Raw genomic sequence first — 18,549 nt, 5'->3', positions numbered from 1 at the left:
ATTATACAATTTACCTTCCATAGTACACAATTGGACCTTCATTTGCCAGTCTAAACCAGGGTTTTGCCCTAGTACTACACAGCTGATTCAAATAACCAACTCATCATCCAGCTGTGATGATTTGAATCAGCTATGTAGTGCTAGAGCAAAAACAAAATGTGTACCCAATGGGGACCCCAGGACCCAGTTTGGGAAACCTTGGTCTGGACAGGTAATGTTAGGACAGCAGTCATGTTATTCTGTGTCTTCAAACAACATGAACCTTTTTGATGCATCATAAAACATGCCTTTGAGCTGTTTTGTATTATTTAATAAAATCTCAATTGTATGGACTTTGATAATAACATTGTCATTCAGGCACATAAGAAATAACACGTAAAAAAAAAATTTGTTTTATTTGATTTGATTTGCCATAACTTGAGTGTATGTACGAATCAACTTTCCCCAACAGGGGGAAGCAAAACTGAACTAATCAGACCAAATATTAGATACAATTTGCCACACTGTGAGCAAGGTATAATCAAAGTATTATTTACATGATAAGCTTTATTTTGTTCTATGATCCCTTCACATTATTACATTTGTATTCATATATTGATGTTTTATTTAAGTAAAGTCAATATCCAAGTCTATAGACAACAGCACATCTAAACCACTTGTCTAACTCATTCCATGGAGGACCGAGTATCTGCGGGTTTTCGCTCCTCCAATGTACTTGATTGATTGATGAATGAATTAATGAATTATTTTACAAACCAGCTCGCTATTAGAATCAGTTGAGCTAGATTAGGGTTGGAGCGAAAACCTACAGGACCATAGCTCTCCAGGAACAGTGTTGGAGAGTCCTGGCTTAGACCTTTCAATGTATTGTGAGGTGTTATGCTACCCCGGAATCCTGCCTTGGTTTCAGAAGTGAGATGGGGCTATCATATCCGGATGGTTCACAACCTGTGTCGGCATACTCTACTAGCCTATCATAACTCATTCACTTGTGGCTATGTCAAATTGTCAATTTAAATTATCACTGCACACTCAAGTGAATGACGCTTCTTTATGTTCCAAGTATCTATCAACCAATTATAGAAGACTCTTTCCTAACTACCTTGTTTCCGCAATGAATCTTGCGTTCCAAGCTGGCGCATGATTACATGTAATAGCGCGTGCTTCCGCTTTTCCCTTTCAGTAGAAAAGTACTAGGAAAACGGGAAATAAACTATTTTGTTCGGAGAGAAACATCGAGTGGGGAGGATCTAGCTTTGCTCGTTTTGGAATAATTCGATTGGGAGAGTATAATCTGGGAGAGAGAGTGGTGTCTACAACTGTGAAGATAATTACATATGTTTTGTATGAGCGCTAGCCAATAGATCTATTTTTCGCCACGGTTTGTTCTTTCCAAAGGAATAATGACGAACACTTGGATACTATTGACTCTCGCGGTGGCGACCTGTTTTATGAGTGAAACGGTGAGTAAAGTTGTCAGGACAAAGAAAGTCATAAAATTGTTTTTGTTATACCTCGCGCGGTAAAGAACTGCTGAAATGTTTTTTTTTAACAGGCTTTGGATTCGATGTACGCTATTTTGCACGCTTGTCTCACTCGCGGTCTTCATAACCTCAGCGAGTAATTTATCTGGCTACTTTTACAAGTAAAGAAGTCAACTATTCCCTTATTTATGTCCTTCTTCCCCTTGTGCACTTCCCATATGACTGAAGTCTTATCACATTGTGGCCCAAATTATCAAGATACCTTTTTACAGTTGCCAGAAAGGCACGTGTCTGATTAATATTTGTAAAACCAAATAGTTTATTTACCGTTTGATTCCACAGTGGTCAAATATGATTTTCAAGAGGCGGTGTGGAACTACATTCGTCTCTGTTCCTTGGTCAAAACAGATTGAAATGGTTCCATTTAACCAGGCTAAGAACACAGGGCATCTCAGTGTTGCCTTTTAAACGTGTCCAATAACCTCCTATTGAAAGACACGTTAAACAACTACTGAATTGTCCATCAGTAGAGTTAATGACACATTTTATAGGTTTGTATACTTTTCCTCTCCGTCTGCCACTACAGTAGACATGGCTCTATCATTGGCACGGTGATGCCGTTCCCTAACTAACATGGCCATTGCTATGAAACTGCAGTTTTGCAATTGGATGCAAGGAGCATATGTGTTAATTGGCCCCAGCCTTCCAACCTGGATTATTTTAGAAACAAAAAATAAATAAAGGCAAGGGCCCTCATCTCTGATTTAAAGTGAATGGGAGTGCAGGGTTCTATAGTTGTGATGGTATCAACCTATGGGCATTCTACTAAAGTGAAGGTGGGTGAATGAATGAAGTTATTTTAGGCTGATGTGTGTTTAACTGTGGTGAAGGCTGCATGCCTCACGCTCCCCTCTAACATTAGGTCAGATTCCTCATTTGGAGCATTTGACTGTATTTGGTCCATTCAGGATTTCAGAGACCACCATCGCTCACCCCCCTTCCATTTTTCAGCAGAAAACATAAACACCAGCTCTGAGAGGCAGCCATTTTCTCTAATTCATCACATCTTGGACAGGACTCTTCCCTCCATCACTATCCATCTTTTTGTTAATGCGGAAACAGAGAAACTATTGCTCTTATCTCGATATTAAACAGATGTAACACGTCATCACTGATGATTTGTCACTGAAAGTACTTAGTGTACTATACCACTGTCACATGACATCTGACTTGATTGGTATAAAGTCAACAGTGAAGAAACATCTGTTTAGATGGAACTGAAATGACTTGTCATATCATCACCAACGTTGTGTAATTGAAAGTGCTTCATACAGATGTCCCACATCAAATACTAAGGCAAGGTTGGGAATAACTTCAACAGTATAGAAATATCTAGAGTTGGATGTACTAAAGTCTGAGATCAAGGCTCTAGAAATATGCATGGAAATCCTGAATGAGAAAAGTAATGAAATACTAGCCTGACAAATAGGATTTCTTGAGAGGATGGAAAATGGTCACATACCGCAGCTTCAGTACTGACTGCTACTCTCATTCCTCCCCTGCCTCAATTAGCTTAGCAAATGTAAAGTTCTCAGTGAAAACCTGGGGGTGGCTAGGCAGCAAGGCACTAGACGGCTGGGTTGTGAGATGGGAAAACCTTGTGATGTACACACCGTCTGCTCTGTATCTATGAAGCCCTGAACTTGTCAACTGGATAATGAAACTGTGTAGGTTGTTTGGCTCAGATCTGAAGGTCAATAATAAGAGATGTTAGTTTTGAACCTTTCTTGACAAATGTAGCCTATGCCTGAAGATTTAGTAAATGTTTGGACTTTTGTGTGGATTTGATTGTACATGGGATTGTGATCATTGCTACTCTGATCATACATCCTAGAGTGAAAGTTAACCTTAGTGTAACATTTTTCTAGAATAGCGTGGACCGTGGTCAAATGCAAGATGTTCCATGACGGTGTATGCTGACAGCTTGCTGTGGTGTTATGCCAGCCAACTTTGTTTACCCGGTTGAAAAGCATCCCGAGAGAATAACCCTGTCTGCTCTTTGCTAATAGATGTGACTGATACTAAATGTTCTTTGCCTTGTGTTACTTCCATATATGGCCATACCGGTTTCCTGAAAACAAAAACACCCACTCCAGATGTTTTTGTACTGTATGTAACTGGCAGACGTGCTCTCAATAGACATTAGTGTTGTTTTTAGAGACCACCGAGGCTGTATGTGAGTCAGAGGTGACGGTCTGGATGTGAAAGACGGTGTGATCTGGACTCTGAATCCACATGTGCTATGTCCTCCTGACCCTCTTGGGTTAATTGATGCACAGAAGGACAGACTGGCAAGCTGTGATAACGATATCAATGCAAAACAGGAACTAATCCATTTTATTTCCTTTGGAACTACAATCTCGCACAAGATCCTAAGTGGTGGTATTTTCTGCCTGACCTTAATTTGAGAATATTTTAAATAGTTATTTTAAAATGTTTCCTGTCATCAGGAGGGAGGCCCTCCCCAGTGTTAGTCATGTATGCAGTACACATGGTAGAGTATGTACTGTCGAACCGATCAGCGCTGACTGGATAGGGCTGGTCTGGGAGTCATGCAGCTTCACATGTAAGTGGAGCTGCGCTCCATTGGTATTTCTACTCCTTTTCCCCAGCTCCCGTTCTCCTTCTCTCTCAACAGCTCTGGATTGCCTTTTATCTGTCCAACAAAGCTTGTCTGGAATTTTAAACATTTTCTGGGTTGAGCTTGTTGCTGGGTCAAATACACAAGCATTTCAGTACACCTGCGATACACATTTTTAGCAGATGTTATTCATGTGATAAATCAGAACTGATTTGAATACTTGAGGGGTTGAGTTTGTTGCTGGGTCAAACTTGTAGGGTTGTGGTTTGACAGCTTTTGTCTTATTTGAAATGTCTGAGATTCTCCACTTAAGTCACTACCTCCCATCTGAACAGAGTTCCGTCACTTGGGTTAAATCAATTATTTATATTTAGCGATGATTTAAGGGAGGGAAGTTTCTCACAGAGCCTGTGTTGATCTTTCAACACTGGGGATTTTCTTTCTCTGCTGAGGATTTTCTGTTTTTGTAGAACACTGCTAAGCATGTCACAGATTTTCAAAGAATTTCAACAGTACATTTGGAATCCTTTTCTAGATCCAGAGGGATCCTGACTTGGCCCACAGCTTTCGGAACTGAATAGAAAACACAAGTCGATTGATATTTTAGTCATTTAGCAGACGCTTTTATCCAGCGTTACTTACAGGAACAATTAGAGTTAAGGGCCTTGCTCAAGGGCACACCAACACATTTTTCACTTAGTCTGCTCAGGGATTTAAACTAACAACCTTTCGGTTAATGGCCCAATGCTCTTAAACGCTAGGCTAGCTGTCGTCCTGAACTGCTGAGTGTATTCTCCCCCCCCAGAACAGTTTCAAATTGTCAGGGCATGGACTCAACAAGGTGTCGAACGCGTTCCACAGGGATGCTGGTCCATGTTTACTCCAATGCTTCCCACACTTGTCAAGTTGGCTGGATGTGGTGGACCGTTCTTGATACACACGGGAAACTGTTCAGAGTGGAAAAACCCAGCAGTGTTGCAGTTCTTGACATGATCAAACCAAAGGCACTTCAATATTTTGTCTAGCCCATTCAACCTCTGAATGGCACACAATCCATTTCTCAAGGCTTAAAAATCATTTTTTAACCTGTATCCTCCCCTTCATCTACACTGATTGAAGTGGATTTAACATGCAGCATCAATAAGGGATCATAGATTTCACCTGGTCAGCCTGTGTCATGGAAAGAGCAGGTGTTCTTACTGTTTTGTCCACTCAGTGTGTCTGCTGTTTTATAGTAATCTGTGATGTCTGCTCTCATTTGGTACTGATGCCAGTTGTTCATGATCTAGTTACTGATTGTTCTGACCCAGGTGTGGCGTATGGGCCAGCGGTCTGTCTCATGCTTCAGGACTAATTCTTCTGGCTCTGGAGTGACTGTAGTTGTAGATCTTCTTGGCATCATCAAGGCCTGAAGAACCTTTGCATAAAGAAGCATGTCATTAGTGTTGAACAGGATCATGAAGGCTATCAGATGTGTACTGTAACAACTGTAGTTTATACTTGGGACATAGGCCCCATCCTCCTACTGGGATGCCAGAGCACTTATGTGAGGCATGTCATTACAAGTCGTATAGATTTACATAATTTTACCTGGATAAGGTCGCATCATGTTGACCTTCAGCAGGAATATGGGCTCAGTGTTTGGGTCATCGGCAAGGACTCTGGCCTTGGTGTCGGCAGGGGCCCGCATCTCCCTCCCGAACCAAATGCCCCCACGTCGACCATGGTGAAGTGGTACTTTGCATTGTGGACTGTCATCCGGACTATTGTGAAACATCCCTTGTAGTTGTAGTACTCGTTACCAGAGTTTGCTGGAGCTCGGATCTGAATATGTTTCCCGTCGACTGCTCCTACTCAACTGATAATTCCAACGATCCCAAAACTCTCAGGCGATTTCGGCCCATTTTGCTACTGAGGGATAAGCAACTAAATCTGCCTTTGAGACATGCCAGGTAGCCTGCCAAGCTTCGCTGGCGATGGCAAAAAACGGCTGTTTCCTAGCTTCTAACTAGCATCAATGCTTTTGCTGTGTCTGTAATAGCCCAAAACATCCAGAAGTACTGAACATGCCTTCCCTTGTCAATGCTTTTGCTGTGTGCCTGTAATAGCCCAAAACATCCAGAAGTACTGAACATGCCTTCCCTTGTCAATGCTTTTGCTGTGTGCCTGTAATAGCCCAAAACATCCAGAAGTACTGAACATGCCTTCCCTTGTCAATGCTTTTGCTGTGTGCCTGTAATAGCCCAAAACATCCAGAAGTACTGAACATGCCTTCCCTTGTCAATGCTTTTGCTGTGTGCCTGTAATAGCCCAAAACATCCAGAAGTACTGAACATGCCTTCCCAATTGTCAATGCCTGTGTGCAAAAAAACATCCAGAAGTACTGAACATGCCTTCCCTTGTCAATGCTTTTGCTGTGTGCCTGTAATAGCCCAAAACATCCAGAAGTACTGAACATGCCTTCCCTTGTCAATGCTTTTGCTGTGTGCCTGTAATAGCCCAAAACATCCAGAAGTACTGAACATGCCTTCCCTTGTCAATGCTTTGCATCGGTCAGACTAGAGACATGTTCTCAATTGTCCCCTCTTGCAGTGATCAGTGGACCAACATGCCATTTTCTCCCTTGTGAGAAATAAAAACAACTTGTAAGAGCAGTTCAATCTCTTCTAATTGAGGCAAACATGTTTGCTTTTGTAGCTAGTTAAATCCTGAAAGTAAATTTGTATCTGGAGTGTTAAGATATATATTTTAAACAAATTATATTTATAATCCTTAAAGTAGAGTTACAAGCATAACACCAGACATGTAGCTAGTATTTGTAAACGGGCAAATACATGGGATCCAGACGTTAAATGTCGTCTCTAGAGTGAGTGTCTGGGCCCCTCATGACTCCAACTATGAACATGCACGTGATCTACGCACGTAAACAGTGTAGAGGCCTTAAAGCTGTGTGTGTGGTGGCATCACGTCAACGAACACCACAAACTGAGACCGATCCATAGCTTCTGTCTGACCAAGCCTGGGGTATAGTTTAAGAACTTGTGAAAAGCTATAATTATAATTGAGCCTGAATGTAGACACTAATTGCTTAGTAATCCTGTCTTTTGAAGTGATTTCATGTGCAGACTCATTTGCTGTCAGCTGTTTTACTCTGGCATTAACAGAAAGATATTGAGACATTCATTGCATATCTGCTTTACATTAGCTATATTTTGCACAACTCAACTTTGCTTTTCCTTGGCTACTCCTGAAACTCCCACTCATGTCCCCTGTTCAAGTCTTGGCTCTGGTAATCCCGGGAATATGACAGTCTCACACAGTGATTACCTAGATGGAAAACGGAGTTAGAAAATAATGGATTTTGTTATAAATGATTGTTAGATTTTCTGTTCCCAACTCTTTCATTACCTCTGAAAGCTTCCTAGAATTATAAGATATATTTTGAATATGTGCTGGACATAAAGTGGTCATTCCAGAGAGCTACTGCCAAAATCTGCAATGCAGCTTTGATTGAATGTAGTCCTTAACATTAAGGTAAGAGTTGGAGTGTGGATCAGCCAGCCCTCACACACGGTCCCACATCACAGTAAACTACTTCATACTCACACTACTGTAGTGTTCAGTTATGTCCAAGGACCAAAGTTAATGTTTTCATTTAATCTTCATTTTATATAGGTAAGTATTACTTAACACACTTCCTGTTTACAATGATGACCTGTCCCAAGGCATAGACAGCAGTGAGAGAGGCTTGGAGTATAAGAAGCTCTGACGAATAGTGGCAACGTGTCTCTCTCTTTGAAAGACCACGCTTGACAAAATCATATTTTGTGCTCTCTGAAACTAGCACATGTATTCTCACCATAATTTGGTTGTCACTCTCTGATATAATTTCACAACATGCACTACATCTAGTTCTGCCTTTCAGGTACAGTCAATGAAACAAATATCCCCAGAATGTCTGACTGCAGTATTCTGCTCTCTGCCCCCCTCCAAGAAGATGTAGAATATCCCAGCCTCATAGCCCTAGTACAACACCTGTGTTTATTGAATCATATGAAGAACACCAGACATGCCTCTGGTCTGAATGGGCTGTATTCATCCTGTTAGTCTCTGCAGCAGTTCTGGTGGAGCGCTGGCACCGTCTAGTAGTTCGTTAATGCTCTTCCTGTGTACTCCTGAGGGGCTGCGAACGTCAGCAGCTGGTTGGACAGCTACTACATCGGCATGGTCTCTATCCCAAATGGCACCCTGTGCACTAAATAGGGAACTACTTTTGACTAGGGCCCATCATAAGTAGTGCACTAAATGGGGAATAGAGAGCCATTTGGGACGTAAGCCTAGAGCTGCTGTGCCCTGTATGAAGCTGAGCCCTCTGCAGATGTGGGTTAATATTGTAACCCACACCTGTAACATCAGTGCTGCTTCCCAGCACTGTGGAAGGAGCTGGTTACTATAGAGCTCCTGTACTGTTGGTCCACATGCTGGTTAATGTCTTGGTAGACCTGTTTGGTTGCATTCATGGTGTTGCTGTCATTGGGTGATGCTGACGGACGGTATATATTTATGGGCAGTGTTGCCGGTAGCGTTGGATGTTATTTAATGTGTGAAGGTAAGTAGCTCCGAACGTCCTGTTTTCCTCTGGTTGTCCGACAGGGGTATGCTGAGAAACAACACAGCCAGGCCTTCAGGGCATGGAGGAGGACTTTCAAAGGAAATCCAATGTTTTTCATGTTGAGATTACATTCATATCAGGTAGTCATCCTAGATCTGCCTGGAATGCATTTTAAAAAGCCCCATAAGTCCAGTGTTAGCCATATCTTGGCAGGTTCTCTCTTCCCATCATTACAGCTGACAACTATACCTGTGGAGGAGGGTGACATGATTAGCTGACATGTCCCCAGCATTTGTTGCTGTGCTAGCCGCTAACAACAATACCATAATGATTCAACCATTTAGTAGGGTCTGGCTGACTGAGCTGTTTGGAAGGAGCTAGCTAGTGAGAAGAGGGAGTATTTCCTTTTCAGTTGTAGACTTGGCACAGCCTGAAAGCCCAGTCCTGAGCTCTTCAGCTCCCTGCACAATACCTCACTTGTGCTGCTACTTTGGCCCAGGAATGTGAGGCTCACCTTCATATGTCTGACAGCAGTTTGTTTTGGAATGAGAGATATTATTCACCACCACATCGTACTGCTGCAAACATGGTTCTCTCATCGCCTCTTCGCTCTACCTCCTCTCTGAAGAGTTGAGGCTGCCCCATATGATGCTGTTGAAACCCCCATAAACCACTGCTTTAGATAGTCTGTTCTATTCATAAGATGTGAAAGTAATTGATCCTCACATCTTGAACAGTGTATTTTGTCAAGGCATGTATGCTACGTGTGGGCTAGGTACAAAAATGTTGTTCAGAGTCTAATCATATAGCATACTTTTGTGTGTTCACATCGGCCTCTGGAAAACAGAGCCTGACACAATCTTAGCATGTTAGATAAAGCCTAACCTAACACTACTATCTAATAAGAAAATGGAATGCTGGCAGCATGAAAATAGGGCCTTTCGGTAGCCAGTTGTACTCTGTACTGTACCGGGGCCTGATCTGAGTCCTTGACTAATCCTGATCAACAAAGGACATTGGAGGAAATGATTAGGGCTGTTTAACGTCAGAGTCTGTATTGATGTTGTACTTCATGATTCAGTGGCTGGGCATTCACACTGACTAGACTACTACTGTATGGTCACCGGCTGACCCTGAGAGTCTCCATCGTTCTCACAATGTTCTCTATTGGATGTTTGGGGTCAACTTGACATTTGTCATAACACTTGACTGCTTCAGAGGCTAAATCAGCTGAGTAGACCTGGGCCAAATACGTTTAAATACTGGGAAGTGTTTTCAGGGCTGGCAAACGGAAGTAGTGTACAGTAGGTATCAGTCATTCATGCCTCCAGTCCTACTCTTCATAGTGTACATGTGGTCTTCTAGGCTAAGATTGTGTCAGGCTCGGTTTTCCAGAGGCCGATGTGAACACACAAGTATGCTATATGATTAGACTCTGAACAACATTTTTGTACCTAGCCCACACGTAGCACACATGCCTTGCACGTTGACACATCACAATAGAACATAGTGTCAGAGGGGTCCGTTTGCTATCTTTTCTCAAATACTATTGGTCCATTACCATGTCAATCAACGCTTGAATAGAAACGTAGCTTACACTCTGGATTTTGATGCCAATGCAGTCGCTACAGTCCCATTCGTTTTCATTGCAACCTCGTTTGAATACCACGGTTATGTATGTATAATGTGTACTAACACCGTTAAGTAGCACTGGTTTTCTAGCATTAGTTGACATGGGAGCACTTTTATACATTGTTTGTTTTCCTGGATTACTTTGATCATCACTTCCTCATGTTCTGCCTGCTGCGTTCTCTATAGTATGTTGCATAGCAAACAAAAGATGATTCACTGTGTGACAGTTTGAAAGACAACTGGAGCACAACACAATGGCATACCAAAGATGTGTTTTTGTACAGATGACAATTATTTAAAAAAGAAAATGTCATCCCAGAGGCCAAAAGGGAAGGTCTTTATCTAGCTGGGTATTCCCACTTTTCAGCCAGAGCCATTGTTGTGCTCTTTGAAGCATCTCTCCTTCAGTGAGTCTGAAATGACTTGTCCTCTTATTGTGTACTAGGCTCTGCTTCCTTTGAAGCATCTCTCCTTCAGTGAGTCTGAAATGACTTGTCCTATTATTGTGTACTAGGCTCTGCTTCCTTTGAAGCATCTCTCCTTCAGTGAGTCTGAAATGACTTGTCCTCTTATTGTGTACTAGGCTCTGCTTCCTTTGAAGCATCTCTCCTTCAGTGAGTCTGAAATGACTTGTCCTCTTATTGTGTACTAGGCTCTGCTTACTTTGAAGCATCTCTCCTTCAGTGAGTCTGAAATGACTTGTCCTCTTATTGTGTACTAGGCTCTGCTTCCTTTGAAGCATCTCTCCTTCAGTGAGTCTGAAATGACTTGTCCTCTTATTGTGTACTAGGCTCTGCTTACTTTGAAGCATCTCTCCTTCAGTGAGTCTGAAATGACTTGTCCTCTTATTGTGTACTAGGCTCTGCTTACTTTGAAGCATCTCTCCTTCAGTGAGTCTGAAATGACTTGTCCTCTTATTGTGTACTAGGCTCTGCTTCCTTTGAAGCATCTCTCCTTCAGTGAGTCTGAAATGACTTGTCCTCTTATTGTGTACAAGTGTGAGTCTGAAATGACTTGTCCTCTTATTGTGTACTAGGCTCTGCTTCCTTTGAAGCATCTCTCCTTCAGTGAGTCTGAAATGACTTGTCCTATTATTGTGTACTAGGCTCTGCTTCCTTTGAAGCATCTCTCCTTCAGTGAGTCTGAAATGACTTGTCCTCTTATTGTGTACTAGGCTCTGCTTCCTTTGAAGCATCTCTCCTTCAGTGAGTCTGAAATGACTTGTCCTCTTATTGTGTACTAGGCTCTGCTTCCTTTGAAGCATCTCTCCTTCAGTGAGTCTGAAATGACTTGTCCTCTTATTGTGTACTAGGCTCTGCTTCCTTTGAAGCATCTCTCCTTCAGTGAGTCTGAAATGACTTGTCCTCTTATTGTGTACTAGGCTTTGAAGCATCTCTCCTTCAGTGAGTCTGAAATGACTTGTCCTCTTATTGCTTCCTTTGAAGCATCTCTCCTTCAAGCATCTCTCCTTCAGTGAGTCTGAAATGACTTGTCCTCTTATTGTGTACTAGGCTCTGCTTCCTTTGAAGCATCTCTCCTTCAGTGAGTCTGAAATGACTTGTTCCTCTTAGTGAGTCTGAAATGACTTGTCCTCTTATTGTGTACTAGGCTCTGCTTCCTTTGAAGCATCTCTCCTTCAGTGAGTCTGAGTCTGTGTAATGAAGCATCTGTGAGTCTGAAATGACTTGTCCTCTTATTGTGTACTAGGCTCTGCTTCTTTGAAGCATCTCTCCTTCAGTGAGTCTGAAATGACTTGTCCTCTTATTGTGTACTAGGCTCTGCTTCCTTTGAAGCATCTCTCCTTCAGTGAGTCTGAAATGACTTGTCCTCTTATTGTGTACTAGGCTCTGCTTCCTTTGAAGCATCTCTCCTTCAGTGAGTCTGAAATGACTTGTCCTCTTATTGTGTACTAGGCTCTGCTTCCTTTGAAGCAAGAGGCCTTTTTTCTTACATCATCCTTGTATGTCACTTTTTCCCCCTCTCCTTCACGAACAAAGACCTGAAAATTGAACCAGGCTCCTTAGTGTCAACATTCATCAGAGGAGCAAAAAGGCAGACCTCGACGTGTGTGTGTGTGCACACACACAGAGGGTGCATCCTTAGTACCTTTTGTCAGACGTATTGCTTTTGTGGGGATTTTGGTAAGCACAATTGTGTGGAAACATCACACGTCTTGGTGAGCATCAGTGGCTGTGAATGGTGATTTCCATGAGCCCTGACAGACTAGTTGAAGAGGTGGCCACCAGGCTACTGTGGTGGGCCAGAGATCTAAAGGAATGCAGGGGGTTGGGAGGGATGACCTAGAAGGATCCAGGGTTCAGAGAGTCAGACTACATGGTTCCATCTGCTCTGAGAGCAGCCTCCTACCCTAAAAAAAAATAGTTTCTGTTTATTCATTCTTCTGTTCACAATAACACTTTGCCTTGGGATTGGATGAGCCAGTCAGACAATGACACCTTCCTGTTTTAACCTGCTCTCCACATGCAGAGGAATTACAGGAAGACTGATACATTGTCTTTGGTTTCTGCTTCAGAAAATGGGAAGATTTGATCCAGGCATTCATAGCTTCTAAGTGGTATTTCAGGTAATGGGGAGGCTCATGAGACGCCTGCTTCTGTTCATTTGTTTGTTTCCCAGGGAATTGTGAGATTCAAAAAAATAAATTAAAAATTCTCCCAAAATATTTGTCTTGATTTTTCTTAGCATGGTTCTTTCAAATTTGTTTTGCTCTTGCGCTTCTAATGCCTGTATAAAATAAACAGCATGGATATCCTCCACAGTGAAGTGTTTGTATAATCTTAAGGGCATGAAATCTACACTGGGAGTAGTTTGTCATGTGATCAGTTATTGAGTATTATTATGGGTCCTGGATGCTGATCAAGGGAAGGGGGATACCTAGTCAGATGTACAACTGAAATGTGTCTTCTGCATTTAACCCAACCCCTCAATCAGAGGTAAGCTGTGGTATATCAGACAATATACCATGGGTATGATGCAAATGCTCTTGTTCTATTTATGTGGAAGTATTTTATAATAGCAATAAGGCATCTTGGGGGTTTGGTATATGGCCAACATGCTACGGGCTGTATCCAGGCTGTACTCTGCATTGCAGCGTTCAAAGCCGTGGTATGTTGGACATATTCCACACCCCTCAGGCCTTATTGCCTAAATAGCATGTGGGTACCTGTAGAATTCAATTTATATGGTGGAGACACTTTTTCGTTCATCTCTTGTTCTCCATTCACAGATATTGATCTCGGCCCAGTCGGATTACCTGTACCTGGATGACCAATCGGGAGACTCCGTAGACGACGACGGTTACAACTCTGGCTCCGGGTCCGGTGATATGAGTAAGCAATGGTTACCTTCTAAAATATTTCACCCTTGTATCCTAATGTCATTTACATATAGCAACCTGAATGCCATGTTAAGAGTTATAGCTGTATGTAAATCTATAATTGTACTGGCTCTACGACGGTCCTAGACGGTGCACAGAAACCTTTTGACTTTGGTTAACCTGCACACTGGTACTGCAGTATCACAATGGACCTACGGAGGCGGTGAATGCACAGATGTTTCACATGCAGTCAACCAAGACTATGTTAATTACCCAGCATATGCCATGTAGAGAGACGTTCAATAATGAATGAGTTATTATTTCATATACCCTAACCTGAAGTGATACTGAACCATAGACTGTATAATGTACTGTACAAGAACACCCAAACAGATCTGGCTTGCAGTCTATTTCTGAGTCAGTATGGCAGGGGTTGTGTGACGTTATTGGTCGACTCATTATGAAAAGGGCCTCCATTAGTAGTGAATCCATTAGCATTGTTGTGATTTGTTGTTTATCATGTTAGCCCTGCCTGCAAAACACATTTCTCTTTGGGGTCAATACATTTTAGATTATTTTCCTCCTCAGTTATCGGTGAGGTCACTGAGCCAGTCAAAGTGAAAAGGGTGTTCGCCGCTCCTGAAGCAGAGCCAACCCAGGACTCTCTACCAGACTTTTCAACCACAATGGAGATGTTGACATTCACTGACCTGAGCACAGAAATAGCTGAGACAGAAACAGAGGTATGCCTCTCTTTTTAACTGACTTTAGTGTGGGCTTTTGAGCCAGTAGTGGTTGTTTCATTTCGCCTCGCACTGCTGGCATGGCAAGGACTTAATAGTATCCCTGTGGTTTTATAGTTGCTGTGAAAATCTAAATGTATCTTTCTCCCTCTGTCTGTGTGTGTCAGACCCAGGTCCCTGAGCAGTCTCTGGACGTGACAGAGGAGACTGTTATCAGTAGTGAAGCTCCTCCCAGCACCACTGGTGCTTCCGGGTTGCTGTACGAGGCAGACGTACCCTACGATGTACACTCCGAAAACCTATTCCAGAGGACGGAGGTGCTAGCAGGTATGTTCTGGTTTTTGTTTATTTATTCAGGAGATCGTATTGCCATTAACGTCTCTCTTTTTCCAATGAGACCTGAGCATAATGAAGGCAATAAAATATCATGAGACATATGTTAAACATCACACAAAAAAGCGATATATGATAATGATTCATCAAAAGTCATCTGAAATCTATCAGTTCCAATTGAAGAAATCATTTTTCAATACAGCCCACTATCAGAGATTGGATCTGAAACATGGCCTCTCTTAAATTGGGTAACTCTAGACTTTGCTTTCACAATCAATAAAAACGGACTCTTTATCTTGTCGTTTGATAGCAGAGGGAAGGAGACTGAGTCAAGCAACCAACAACACTTCGGGATTGTTTTACAATGAAAGCATGTTATGAATGAAGAGTGTAATTGTGACTCCTCCTGAGTCGACTCCGTCTCGTATTTGATTAGTCCATTGATCTTAACTTAGCTGCAGTCTACTGCATCAATCAGGGTGCTTTTCCCCATTCATTTCTCAATGTGAGTTGTTGCCAAACATTTGATACAAAACAATCATAGTTCCCTCTTAATTGTTCATCCACGTTAAGAGAAGGTAATGGGGTTACATTTACTTTGCATTTTAGTCATTTAGCAGACGATCTTATCCAGCGACAATTAGTGCATTCGTCTTAATATAGCTAGGTGAGACAACACATGGTATAATTAATCGGTTGGGGTAATTACCTTGCCCCACACACAATCTGGTAGAGGTCTGTCATATCTGATTGGACTGTTATTAACACTTTATCTTCTAGCAAGGTTCCACTGTTGTCAACACCAATCACTTGTATTGAATTATTGATCAATAAGCATCTTCTGACGTTCTTCTCTTCCCCCTTCCCCCCCAGCGGTGATAGCTGGCGGGGTTATAGGTTTGCTGTTCGCCATCTTCCTCATCCTCCTCCTGGTCTACAGGATGAGGAAGAAGGATGAGGGGAGCTACGTCCTCGGAGAACGCAAGGCCCCTAGCTCAGCCTATCAGAAAGCCCCCACCAAGGAGTTCTATGCCTGAAACACAACCACCGTCACTATGAGGAGAAACCTCTGGAGCAACATAAAGACTAAGTTTGTGTCCCAAATGGCACCCTATGCCCTCTATAGTGTACTTACTACCTTTAACCAGTATCTGTGCACCATATAGGGTGTCATTTGGGATGCATACAAAACATCTCATACAGCAGGGTCCTCTTCGCATGCTGTTGGTTGAAATGGTATTGAATGAGGAAGTGTTTCAAGGAGCTTTTTCATATAGCAAATATATACTTTTCCTTAATGAGGCCAAACAGGGCTATTGTAAATGTTTCATATTTTGGATCATTAGAACGGTTGGAGAATTTCCTTGTCATGTGAGAACGTGAAACATATTCATAGATGGTCATGGACTACTTTCTAACTGTAGAGGTACATATTTGGAAGGAAAAACAACTTTTTAAAAGGTCACTGAAATAAAAATGACAGAATATAATTGTCCTATAGCTATTCTATTTTTGATTTTTTTTTTCATAGCATGTCCAAAGTTGTGTTTTTTCATTAACTTGTTTTTCATGTTGAGGTGATGTAATGTTTCTAGTCTCAAAGCAATCTGGTCTCCAATTTAACTTGGATGGAAACTTTTTTTTTTGCTTTGTTATGGTATTTTTCTTGTCATTGTGTGAAATGAATTACAGGATTCCATAAGTACCCTGTGTCATCTCACCAAAGGACATTCCCTTCTAGTAAAACATTACTGATATAAAGCAGTGTTTACCAACTCCAGTCCCCAACAGTACACATTTTTGTTGTAGTCCCTGACAAACTTGCCTGATTCAATTTGAGGGCCTGATTAGTTGAATCAGGTGAGTTTGTCTGTGGCTACAACAATGTGTACTGTTGGAGGTACTCGAGGCCTGGAGTTAAACACTGATTTAAATGGTACTCTTAATGGCAGGGGTGTTAAACTCATTCCACGGCGGGCCTAGTGTCTGTGGGTTTTCGTTTTTTCTTAAGACCTAGACAACCTGGTGAGGTGTTTACTAATTAGGGACCTTAATCAATCAAGTACAAGGGAGGAGTGAACCCGCAGACACTCAGCCCTCCGTGGAATGAGTTTGACACGTGCTTTGAGGAGTGCATTATATCACAGGAGGTTGGATGCACCTTAATTAAGGAGACGCCTCATGGTAATGTATCAAACACATGGTTTCCATGGTTTCCAGGTGTTTGATGCCATTCCATTTACTCCGTTCTGGCCATTCTTATGAGCCGTTCTCCCTCAGCAGCCTCCACTGCTATATGTACTCTGTTTCTGTTACCCAAAATATAGAGGAACCTTTTCAGTAGGTTTCACTATTAGGTCCATTAATTTTCTCCTCTGATCACAATGGTATTTTAAGACTTGGGTGTTTTTATAAACAAACCTGCAAAACTTTTCTGACCAATTTATATAAAAGCTGATTTTTTTTATATATTTTTTTCCATTTATCTGCAGCTTTTAAATGATGACTTGCTAGATATGGGGAACTAATGCTAATGAACAGTCCTATGTGCTCAACTCTTTTTCAGTTGACTTTGATGACTTTAGTACAGTGATTTACTCTAGCCACAGATGGGACACTGGGCGTCTCTGTAATATCCGTTTCAACTTTGACTGAAAATCTGTTTTCGAAAGTCCAGGGCGCTTTCCCAAATGGCACCCTAGAGCCATATGAACACTGGTCAAAAGCAGTGCACTAAATAGGGACTAGGGTGCTATTTGTGATGTAGTCTCAGTGAACAGGACATGGTGTACCTTATTGCTTATCTGTTCCCCCTCTAGCATCTGTAAAGAATTATGAATGTCTACTATAGAACAGACGGTTCCTCTTCCCTAAAAAAAATAACTTCTATGATCACTGGGCTGATGTGTTTTTCTCATGGTACGTAATTATTGAATAAAGGTACTTACAGTAAGACTTTCCTTAGACTTGGAACAGTGTTTGTGCCATTTATCACATGTAACACAATGTCCCCATTTATTTAGTTACCTTTAGTCCTGACTATTCTAAAGGTAGACTCAGCGAAATGATGTAGATGCATAAAGTAAAACTGCATAGTGGGTCAATTTCCACAACTAAGAGCGTTAGAGCGCGAGGCTAAACTTCTCTGCTGTTTTGGTCCAGTGGCTGCCATATTGTAAGAGCGGGCTGTGACGGGAACCCGTGTGCAAATACTGTATGTGTGACAGTGAAATCTTGCTCATTGAAATATCTGCAGTGCTGCTTGTGCAACACAATTTCGCTGACTACCTTTAGGTCAGTGGTGCATCTGTAAAATGTCTGTACTATAATTTATATATTAATTTATATTACATATTTGAAATATGTTAGTTCAAGTATATTCACAAATGTTTTAAGCCTTTGAAGTGCCTTCCATTCTGAAAGTCTTTAATTTCTCTTTTTTTTTTTTACTGTTTGGGACAATATGTTTTCTCAGTGGCATGAAGTAGTAGTCACGAATATAAGCACAGGATACTGATGGCAACTTAGTGTTACAAAAGCAGTGTTGTATGTTATGATGGGAGACACTACTGAATAAACAATGTGGCTTAATATTAAATAGTCATCAAATGTGGTTTCTTCTCTCTTGACTTGGTTGCATTTCTGATAAGGCTCCAACATATGTCTGTGTTCTTTGGAATTTTGACACTGTTACAAAGTAAATGTAAGAATATAACTTTCAGCACAAATACCATATGTGGTATCTCATTTCATGTGCAAGCTGAAAT

General features: G+C 41.6%; 1 protein-coding gene across 1 annotated transcript; it reads left to right on the top strand.

Annotated features, from left to right (window-relative positions):
* The first annotated feature begins 982 nt into the window (after positions 1-982).
* Positions 983-18,380, top strand: LOC112239540 (syndecan-2). The gene is made up of 5 exons (XM_042318227.1): positions 983-1,463; positions 13,617-13,719; positions 14,295-14,449; positions 14,617-14,776; positions 15,656-18,380. The coding sequence occupies exons 1-5, from the start codon at positions 1,404-1,406 to the stop codon at positions 15,817-15,819; spliced, it is 642 nt and encodes a 213-aa protein (XP_042174161.1). The 5' UTR covers positions 983-1,403; the 3' UTR covers positions 15,820-18,380.
* The last annotated feature ends 169 nt before the right edge of the window (positions 18,381-18,549 follow it).

The sequence above is a fragment of the Oncorhynchus tshawytscha genome, unplaced genomic scaffold, assembly GCF_018296145.1.
Source record: "Oncorhynchus tshawytscha isolate Ot180627B unplaced genomic scaffold, Otsh_v2.0 Un_scaffold_16570_pilon_pilon, whole genome shotgun sequence".
NCBI classification, from domain to species: domain Eukaryota; kingdom Metazoa; phylum Chordata; class Actinopteri; order Salmoniformes; family Salmonidae; genus Oncorhynchus; species Oncorhynchus tshawytscha.
This window is presented reverse-complemented; position numbering and strand designations above follow the sequence as displayed.